This window comes from Bombyx mandarina, chromosome 03 (assembly GCF_030267445.1).
Source record: "Bombyx mandarina strain Sakado chromosome 03, ASM3026744v2".
Taxonomy (NCBI): Eukaryota; Metazoa; Arthropoda; class Insecta; order Lepidoptera; family Bombycidae; genus Bombyx; species Bombyx mandarina.
In genome coordinates this window covers 14,327,405-14,338,714 of record NC_143210.1, presented here as the reverse complement: position 1 = coordinate 14,338,714, position 11,310 = coordinate 14,327,405, and the positions used below count along the sequence as shown (strand labels likewise).

Sequence of the window (11,310 nt, the reverse complement as noted above, 5' to 3'; positions counted from 1 at the left end):
AAAGAATTTTTCAAATCTGTCCAGTAGTTTCGGAGCCTATTCGAAACAAACAAACAAACAAATCTTTCCTCTTTATAATATTAGTATAGATATAGAGAAGAAGTGCACAATGCTAATATTTTTTTTAAATAATGCATAAAAGATACATTAAATCAATAAAGAAAACATTACACACACTACCATGTATTTGACACACACACGCGTGCATACTATTAATTTTTTGTCGAACTTTTGTTCTTGACGTCTGTGGTCAAATTGAGAATAGATTAAATATTGTTTGTCTTTATTAATATTTTTCTATAGTGTCATCTTGGCGTTGAAATTTCGACTACTGCGGGACCTCTAGTACTTTTAATTTCCCCAGAAATAAAAAGAGGATGTACGTATAAAATAATTTATTTACTAAAATTCTAAGTTTAACAAGTCAATCTACCGAAGATGTAGTTACCAGGTACATCCGGGTCGTCGCTGCTGAAATACTCCTTCCACAATTCCTGGAAATCTGCCCAAGAGATTGAGTCTTTACCTTTAGCCAGTTTTTTAAAAGCCTCGGCGCTTTCTTCCTTATTGAGACCAAAAGACTCGTGCACGGTCACGTACTCGTTGACATCGACTGAACCATCATTGCTGGAGTCTTGGATCTGGAAGATGCTTTTGCACAGAAGATTTTGCCAGTCCTTTGCTGCAGCTGGGTCCTTGGCGTACTCGTCCCAAAGAGCTAGCCATTCGTCCTGAGTAACCTTTCCGTCTCCGTCAGCGTCGGCTTGTTTCTGCAATCCCAGCCAGATGGCGATCATGCTTTCTTGCAGGATGTCGTAGGCGGGGCTTCCAGGAGCCCACCCTCGCAGCTTGGCGATACTCTGCGCAGCCAGTTCAAAGTCTTTTTTTTCTACGACTCCACTCTTATCGGAGTCAAAAAAGACGCTGAAGACATGGAGCAGTTTCTTTTTTCTGACTTCGGACACCATTTTGTTTGTCGCAGCGATCGGGACAAATCTAGATTTATTGGCGTCGGGTTTTATATAGACTCTGCCCGCATTTATCAGTTGTTATTTTGTTTAATCGCTTATTGAAATTCGTTGATTATCATGTCGTCGTTATCTGTTAGTAGTTGGCAGCGTTCGGTATTTATTTGACCATATCGAACATGAGCTGATTATGAAATTCGTGTCGTATAAAATTGCAGCTGTTACAATTTATTTACCGTTCTATCCTTTATTGGTATGGGAGTGGCCATAAGAATTTTAATGATATTATGCACTAAAAAATGTAGACAAACGACAACGCATACGACCAATTAAGTTTTGTGGTGTTGTCCGTGTATTGCTGTAATTTAGAGCTGTTTGAAATATCAAGAAACGAGTTTAGTTTTATTTTGTTATTAAAAATCAAGCCGTAATTACTAGTTGTCCTGTGAGCCCACGATGGCTAAATACCACCACTGTAGTTACCACCTATTTTGACTGCGACTAATTAAATGCGTTCCGCTTTAAAAGTTCAAACAGACGTGATACTATATCATTGAAATGGTATGGATGGCACTGGCGAAGCTCTGCTCTTGCTAGCAATTGCTAACACTGGCCAAACTAGGGCCAAATCTCTCAAGTTGAGGCCCTTAGGCTACCAGCGAATACGTAGGGAAATATATAATATATAACTATATTATTATTTGATGTCGCAAGTTACGGGAGGGCATCTATTTATGAGCTCCAGTAACCACATAACACCAAGAAAATCTGTTGTTAATCCCAGTACTGCGGAGGTAGATAAGAAGTAAATAAAACTTTAAAACACTTCTAAACGTATTGACAAAACATATATGGGCATGAAATATTCTTTCGGAATTATTCAACTCCACAGGCAACCTCACAATGGAAGAGACGATGATGTAACACCCATAACCTAAGATACAGTTGATGATCTAAACGCCTGATGCGTAGTGATTTTTTCGTTGGACATCCCGGTCACCGTCCTCGTCGAACCCGTCGCTTGCGACGAAGGGCTCGACGAGCGAATTAACCCATAGACACAGCCCATTGAGTTTCTCGCCGGATCCTCTCAGTGGATCGCGTTTCCGATCCAGTGGTAGATTCTGCGAAGCACTGCTCTTGCTAGGGTCAGTGTTAGCATCACTCCGGTATGAGCCCCATGAGCTCATATACTAGTTAAGATTACGCTAAAATAGCCTAGCTTAGGTAAGAAAAAAAAAGGGACACCCGGATGGAACGAAGTTCCTTTCGATTAATTAGTGAAGGAATTGTAATTTTTTTTTAAGATATAATAATAAATTACGGCATTATGAAGAAGAAAAAGACAATACTATGGACTAAATTACTATTGTTGAAACGCTATCTCGAGAAACTGTACTCATTACGCGGACCAATCGGATACGAGCAATGTCACGCGATAAGCGCCTACACGTTGATTGGTCAGAATGACGGATCTAAAAAGTGTCGTGACAACTTTTCGTAAGAATTTATAGCAAAAAGTGTCGTGACAACTTTTCGTAAGAATTTATAGCAAAAAGTGTCGTGACAATTTTTCGTAAGAATTTATAGCAAAAAGTGTCGTGACAACTTTTCGTAAGAATTTATAGCAAAAAGTGTCGTGACAACTTTTCGTAAGAATTTATAGCAAAAAGTGTCGTGACAACTTTTCGTAAGAATTTATAGCAAAAAGTGTCGTGACAATTTTTCGTAAGAATTTATAGCAAAAAGTGTCGTGACAACTTTTCGTAAGAATTTATAGCAAAAAGTGTCGTGACAACTTTTCGTAAGAATTTATAGCAAAAAGTGTCGTGACAACTTTTCGTAAGAATTTGTAGCAAAAAGTGTCGTGACAATTTTTCGTAAGAATTTTTTCCGTCTAGCCCCCTTTCACAAAGCGCGATAAGGAACTTCGTTCCAAAAAAAGTTGGACCTTAGCGAGACCAGAGACCGCCTAGCCGCTGCGTACCGCTAAGAACCCGTTCATTCTTTTAACATATTCGAAATTGTGATTTAAAGCTCCGGAAATCCATAGAGGGGGTTTTAATTCTCGTTTCGTTCGTGATAACATATAGCCAAAGTATAATGTACGGCGTAAACAAAAGAGTCCGCGTGGGTCCGCTGACACGACCGCGGTGAGCATGAAGTAACGTTTCTTTGTATTTCCCGTTTGTTTTTAACTTTTCATTTTGATGCATTGCAATGCTCCGGGCGAGACAGCTGAATGCTAAACGTCACGCACGAACCACGACAGGACGTGAGGACTATATTTTAGAATATTTCTGTTTTCCCTTGCTTAAGCGGCGATAATTCTACGGTAGCCATTATCATTTACACTGCCAATAACAAATGGGTAGGTACCGCTAAATATAGGATATAATATTTTTTTTTTTTTTTTTATTGCCTAGGTATGTGGACGAGCTCACAGCCCACCCGGTGTTAAGTGGTTACTGGAACCCATAGACATCTACAACGTAAATGCGCCACACACCTTGATATATAAGTTCGAAGGTCTCAGTATAGTTACAACGGCTGCCCCACCCTTCAAACTGAAACGTATTACTGCTTCACGGCAGAAATAAGCGGGGCGGTGGTACCTACCCGTGCGGACTCACAAGAGGTCCTACCACCAGTAATACCACCACCAGTAATATTTGCTACCTATTAATTACTCGTACGTTAAAATTTCGTCTATTATGTCCATCCATAATGTCGTACATTAGTACATTAAAGCCACGAGTGTCTTACACCCATATCTTTAGACATTCCTCCACTCTAACTCAGCCGAAGACGCCTCCAGCGTTCTCCAAAACTTACTCGAGTTTGGTATTTTTAGTCGACCATTACAATATTCCTCAACTCTACTCGAGTGTGGTAGAGTCGAGGTATTTCGTTACCATTACGTCATCAGTTCGAGGAAAATTTGATCAAGCTAGCATCAAACCCATAGAGAGTCTATGGTCATTGTTTAATGTCAAAGTCAAGCTGCGACCATTTGTTTGATACTAATCGTATTGAAAAATAAATAAAGCTAAAATAAAATTATTAATTATTAATAAATTAAAATAACCATACCACATGATCCAAATGAAAGTTATAAATTATAGATATTCTATGTAGACACAAAAGCACATTATGCACGAACCTTAAAATTGCCTGTTGCGTAAAATCTCAGAGCAATTAGCATTTGTAATATCAGCGTTAAAGGTCCATGATTGCTTTCATTAATGTTGTTAGTCAACAAAGGCAGCAGAATATGCACAACCGAATCTTTGCTAAATCGGTAACGTTTTCGGAATTCGTCGTCGTCATAAACTTCCAAGGGGCTATCCGCATCTCCCAAATACCTTTACGATGGATAATTATACACTCTGTTATAAAAAATCCTAAGTGAAACAGGAGTTCCGAGTCATCTTGTTATGTTGATTCGCAACCTGTACGAGTCGGGGTTTGGGTCTGTCTCTATCGAAAATGCCACATCAAGTGAATTTCGCTTCCAAAAAGGAGTCCGGCAAGGATGTGTTATCTCACCTATTCTCTTCAATATATATGGGGAATATATAATGCGCCAGACTTTAGAAAACTGGGAAGGAGGCGTTAGAATAGGGGGGGTTCAGATAACGAACTTGAGATATGCCGACGACACCACACTTCTTGCTTCATCTGAGGCGGAGATGAAGGAGCTTCTGGACAGACTAGAGGCTATAAGCCTAAACATGGGACTAGCAATTAACAAAAGCAAGACCAAGCTGCTAGTCGTAGACCGCTTCTCATCCACTCAGCGTACGGACCTTTTGGCAGAATACGAGGCCGTGGACCAGTTTGTCTACCTTGGTTCTGTGATCACGGATAAGGGGAGCTGTGAGCCTGAAATACGCCGACGAATTGGAATGGCTAAAACAGCTATGACGCAGTTGAGCAAAGTTTGGAAAGATCGTAATATTTCGAATAGGACCAAAATACATCTTGTGCACTCACTGGTCTTTCCAATCGCTCTCTATGGAGCAGAAACATGGACCATAAAAGCAGCTGACCGAAACAGAGTTGATGCTTTTGAAATGTGGTGCTGGCGCCGCCTATTAAGGATTCCATGGACAGCCCACCGCACGAACATCTCGGTCCTACATCAGCTTAAAATGGAGAACGCTCAACGCCTGTCTGCCACCTGTCTGCAACGCATAATGCGCTACTTTGGCCACGTTGCCCGCAGAGGTGTAGACAACTTGGAACGTCTGATGGTCACTGGGAAAGTAGAAGGAAAACGTCCTAGAGGCCGGAGCCCCAAACGTTGGTCCGACCAGATCTCCGAGCAAACCAGCGGACCACTTAGCGCTGCACTACACCAGGCAACTGACCGGAACCGATGGAGGCTGACAGTAGACAAGCTAAAACGGAGTCACGATCCTCAGCAATGAGGGAGCGATGGAGAAGAAGAAGAAGTTATCAAAAATATAGTCAATAAATTCTTCAAAACTGCTATCGGAAGCCATCTTGTACTAAACGCTGCTTCGAGGTTTTGAGGAACGTTCAAGGTACGTCGCGATGTACCTTGACTTGACAGTTCATTTACTCCACTCCAGTGAGGAATTTCGAGGCACGTTTGAGTGAAGGCTATTTTTACGATCAAGCATACCAAAGCGCGTGTTGGAAGTTTCGAGTCAAGTTAAACTCTTGTGAACGACTAAAGATACGGGGATTAATCTCTTCACGATTCTGGCCTTCAAGGGTACCGCATGGTCATAATTATATTATTGTGTTTATGGGACCACCGGCCGGTTGACTGCCTGACTTAGCTAACAGTAAAAACATCCAACAGTGAGCATTCGTGAACTCCATGACACTTATTATTCAGAAAACTAAGACATGCCAAGAATGAGAGGATTTCTAGTATAACACAAAATCAAACTTATATAAATTGAAACACAAAAACATGTGTTAAAAAAATAACGCCATAATTACTCGGATAAGCTTTACCTCAAAATGACTTGATTAGATTCTGGTAACAGTAATTCGTATTAATGTTACAAATGTGAAATTTAGTTTGTTTGTTTCGCTGTTGCACGTATTAACTACTGAAGCTATCATCATGATATGTTACATTCACGTTGATTCAGAATAGGACACAGGGTAAAGACAATTTTTTTTTTAAGAAAAGAGAAATAAAAAATCACAGCTTCAAAAAGATATCAGTTAAGAAACAAACTGAGACAATTACAAAAAATTGTAGTGCCAAATTAGATCATGCAATTAAGCTGCACTAATTAACATGTATCTGCTACTTCAATTAAAAGTTCAGGGTTAGTTCATTTATTCGGCACCTGTTTTAGATTGACTTAAAACCCTCATTACCTTCCCTAAATAAATATATAGCATAATCTAATATAAAATGGATTAAAAGTAGCGACGGAACAAAAAAGGGTTTTATTTTCAAAGCGTTTATAGAAAAATTAATAAATAACAACACTAATTACATAAATATTAAACATGAAACATATTATATTCTATAATATTATTATATTACATACTAATATAAATATAATCAAAGCATAGTGATTTAGAAACTCGATTGACCTAAGATACAATTTCCTAGGGCGTTGGGGTCATCACTCGTGAAATACTCTTTAAATAAAGTCTGGTACTCCTCCCATGTTATCAAGTCTTTACCTTGAGCCATCTTTTTAAACGCCTCAACAGCCTGAGCCTTCTCTAAGCCAAAAGAGTGTTGAACAGTTGAGTACTCTTCAGCGTCGATCGCGCCATCGCCGCCCGAGTCTTGGACGTGGAAAAGGCTCTTGCAAAAAACATCCTGCCATTCCTGAGGTGTAGAATCGTATTTGTCCCATAGCGATAGCCATTCTTCTTGAGTTATTTTTCCATCTCCGTCTATATCAGCTGCCTTCTGGAGTCCATTCCAAATACTAGTGAGGTGGTCCTTTGCTACTTCTAAGGCAGGGCTGCCTGGGGCCCATCCTCGGGCTTTGGCTAATCCTTCCGCAGACTTCTCGAAGTCTGACTTCTCGATAGTTCCACTCTTGTCAGTGTCAAAAAACACTTGGAAAACTAGCAACAACTTCTTTTTTCTGAAATCCGAAACCATTTTCGAAGCTTACGTTACCAATTAAATCGTAACACTGTGCCGATTGTGATACGAATTTTATTTTATAGTAGTTTTAGCAGAACGTAAAAGGATTAAACGGTTTCGTTATCGATTTTGGTACTACGTCAAGACTTCAAGTTGCATTATGATGTAAGTTTTGATAATTATTTTTTACAAGGTAAATCGCTTTGTAACGATGACAGCATACTTTTCCGTAGTAGGTATCGTTATTATACTTTGCACTCATACGGAACTTACAATCATACACGGTACAATTTGCCGGATTTCCTCAGCGGGTCGCGATTCCGATCCGGTAGTAGATTCATTCGCGAAGCAGCTGCTCTTGAGTAGGTATTATGTCTCCTTCGGAGGCGCTCTGGTAACTGTTAGCAAATCCCACCCCTCCTGGCTAACCCTTTGCTCGCCGACCTGTCCTGGTAAACTGGAAAGGCCTCAGGGCCACCAGTAATCCTTCAATCATCAAAAAAAACAGGATACAGTCAGGTTTTTAATTCCTAAACAATTTTATTTTAACCAATAATGGATGATCTATGTGCCACTAGTTCACGTTTTCTGTATTGTGACTCATATGAATCACATCTAAGGTAGACAGACTTAACTTACTTAACCCAATCGATACAACATATTATAGTCATCATCAGTGCACCAAGCCACCACTGCAGACTGCTTTCATGGGTAGGATTAGCAACCAATTTAACTAGTTACCCTTGACCTGTGTGCTTAGCGCGAGTTTTTAACTTCTCGATCGCGTAAAAGTTAACTCAAATTACTGCTAGGCGAGAATTAACTACGGATTCGCTGCAAATTCATACACAATAATACAAGTTTCTAACATTTTATTTGTTTCCCTTTAATAAACAATGCTCGGACACCTTAACGACGTAATAACCGAGTGTTTTTTTTTTTTCATTCGGCCGCGGTAACTCAAGCTTCCGTCTGTTTACGACCTATTTAATGACGCGAAACATTTTATGTAGTTCCTCGGAAATGGAATTATAAATTATGTGTTGAAGAAAAAAATTGTAAGCTAATTATGTTTAAATGTTTACAGGGCTGTTAATGCTGTAGCTGGTAGGACGTCTTGTTTCTTTTTCTTCTTATCAGCCCATGGACGTCCACTGCTGGTGATAGGCCTCCCCCAAGTCTCGCTACAAAGACCGGTAAGGCGCTGCCTGCATCCAGCGGATCCCCGCGAACCTCAATAGATCGTCGGCCCATCTTGTGGGCGGCCTACCCACGCTACGTCTTCCAGTACGCGGGCGCCACTAAAGAACTTTCTAGCCCCAACGGTCATCCGTTCTGCGAGCAATGTGTCCTGCCCACGGCCACTTCAATGTCGCAATCCTTTTGGGCTATGTCGGTTACCATGGTTTTCCTGCGAATCTCCTCATTTCTGATTTTATCTCGCAGGGAAACTCTGAGCATAGCCCTCTCGATTGCTTATTTAACGGGCATCAAATAAAACACAACTATTATAAATTACTTTGATTCGTTCTTAAATAAATTGTTTTGAAAAATTCATGCTCCGCGAGCCCGAGTATTATTTTTAATCTGCTAGTGCACAATAAGGTCACAGTCGTACGAGGTTTTGCTGCAAGAAGCTAATACGGGCGCACCGGCATCGGTGCTCGTTGTATCACGATTTTATATTTTTCTAATTAAATTTTCTGACAAAAGAAATCAAATGTTAACAGTACGGAAACGTATTGCGTCAGCGGTTAAATTTAGAATATACGAAATGGAATGTTGTTTAAAGTTTGGCTGAAATGAGGAACTCTTGAAAAGGTCATCTTGCTGTACCAATGCAATTTAATTTTAACTTTAAGTCTTCAGACAAAAAAAAACATCTCTATCAGCCAATACAATTATTAAAATTCAATCATAAGTACAAGACATATATAAAAAATATATAAATATATTGTACACTGCAAAAATTATAATACTCAACATTATAAATCTAAAAGGCAGAAAGTAAGAGGAAGTGTGCGCAGTACACAACACTGACGGACGATCTGACTTTTTTTTTTCCTACCTAAGCTGGATAGCCTTGAAAGGCTATATCAGCGTCGCCTTAACTAGTAGGTGAGCTCACGGGGCTCAAACCTGATGACGTTGCTAACACGAACCCTAGCAAGAGTCATGCTTCGCAGAATCTACCACCGGATCGGAAACGCGACCCACTGAGAAGATCCGGGGGAAACTCAGTGGACTGTGTCTGAGGGTTAATTTACCCTTCGTTGCAAGCGACGGGTTCGACGAGAACGATGACCGGTGCTTGAGGTACCTAAAAGCACCGTTAGTGTTTGGGGCGACGACGACTGCTTTCCATTCTGTCCGCAGGATCGGGAATGCGATCTTACAATTCACCTTATATAATTTGGTTATGAATAACACAACTTAAATGCAGTCATCGGAATGAACCTCATCTTTCCTATCTGTATCTGCCCAAAGTAGGGGTGAGAGCCCAGCGCAGTTTAAAAAACGGTATTCAGTTAAATGTGCAGATAAAAGCATAAGGACGTTTTGTCTCACGACATATCAGAGTCCCAGATGTAAATATATAACGGCACGTCATTGAATAGAATGGAAACGCTCTAATACAGTGCACATTCGCCTCAACGATCACGGATACAACAATATATCCACGTCTTTATTCATTCAGCAGGATCGTGCCGCCGTATTCATGAAAGCGAAGCAATTTCTAAAAGACTGCGGTATTGTACGAATGCTTGTACAAATTTTATGCGACGTTATACAACTGTTCGCAGCGTAGTCTTTTGAATTTATTAAAGTTCTATGGTAAAAGTTTTTATTTATTTTAATTATAATAATTAGCAGTTTCTTGAAGTAATACAGATACCTACCATCAATTTGATTCGATCTTCTGAAAACGCGTGCTCTCCGCAGTCCACGAAGAAAGCTGCCCTTAGAGCAGTTTATGAGTTTTAAAAATGTTTATTGCATAAGCACCGAAGTACCTAATACTTATTATGCATAAGGGAACATTAGATATTAATCTTGTTGTGTGTTTATAAAACATATAAATGAAAAATAATTGTAATGAACAAACAAAAACAACACGATAGCAGGATAGCGAACAGTGTGTTGATTCATAGATGTTATCAAATTTTATAAAATACTAATAAAATGTAATAAAAATCAAAGCCGCAAAATATGATTTGCGTAATTATTGGTGGTAGGACCTCTTGTGAGTCCGCACAGATACTGTTGACGCAGTAATGCGTTTCGGTTTGAAGGGCGGGGCAGCCGTTGTAACTATACTGAGACTTTAGAACTTATATCTCAAAGGTGGGTAACGCATTTACGTTGTAGATGTCTATGGACTCCAGTAACCACTTACACCAAGTGGGCTGTGAGCTCGTCCGCCCATCCAAGTAATAAAAAAAAACTTACCTACTTATTTTGAGACTTTGACCTCATGTGTCAAGGTGGGTGTCGGCATTCCCGTTGTGATGTCCATGGGCCGTTAAATAACAGATGAGACGTGCGATTGTACGCGAAACTTATATTTAAACAAAAATATTTTTGCTTTATCAATTCACAAGTGAAAAATACGTATTGGGTATTTTCAGTAAGGGAATTTCCACAATATTTTGCTGTTGCGTTTTACGGCCTGCCTCGGCTCTGCACTCAAGCCGCTATTACCGCGCCACTCGACTCGCTAATAATTGTCGACGCAACTACACAATTTGATGATTTTCAGACTACGCCGAGTAAATAAATGGAGTACCTACACTTTATGGACAAAAAAGGTAACGTAAACATAAGATTGTAGAAAAATTGTGCGCAATACAGTCAGTACATATTTGAAACAATTTTTTTTTATTACTTAGATGGGTGAACGAGCTCACAGCCCACCTAGTGTTAAGTGGTTACTAGAACCCATAGACATCTACAAAGTAAATGCGCCACCGAACTTGAGATATAAGTTGTAAGGTCTCAGTATAGTTATAACGGCTGCCCCGCCCCTCAAACCGAAATGTATTACTCCTTCACGGCAGAAATAGGCGGGGTGGTGGTACCTACCCCACCTACCCGCGCGGACTGACTAGAGGTCCTACCACCAGTAATTACGCAAATTATAATTTTGCGGATTTGATTTTTATTTCACGATGTTTTTCCTTCACCGTGGAAGTCAATCGTGAACATTTGTTAACTACGTATTTCATTAAAAAAATTGGTAGC

At 39.9% G+C, this 11,310-nt stretch overlaps 2 protein-coding genes across 2 annotated transcripts; both read right to left on the bottom strand.

The window, feature by feature from the left end:
• Positions 1–380: 380 nt before the first annotated feature.
• Jhdk (juvenile hormone diol kinase) lies at positions 381–1,013 on the bottom strand. Its single transcript, XM_028180301.2, has one exon. The coding sequence runs from the start codon at positions 966–968 to the stop codon at positions 417–419; it is 552 nt and encodes a 183-aa protein (XP_028036102.2). The 5' UTR covers positions 969–1,013; the 3' UTR covers positions 381–416.
• A 5,385-nt stretch (positions 1,014–6,398) lies between these two features.
• LOC114247485 (calexcitin-2) lies at positions 6,399–7,350 on the bottom strand. The gene has a single exon (XM_028180473.2). It carries the CDS (start codon positions 7,081–7,083, stop codon positions 6,541–6,543), a length of 543 nt encoding a protein of 180 aa, XP_028036274.2. The 5' UTR covers positions 7,084–7,350; the 3' UTR covers positions 6,399–6,540.
• Positions 7,351–11,310: the final 3,960 nt, after the last annotated feature.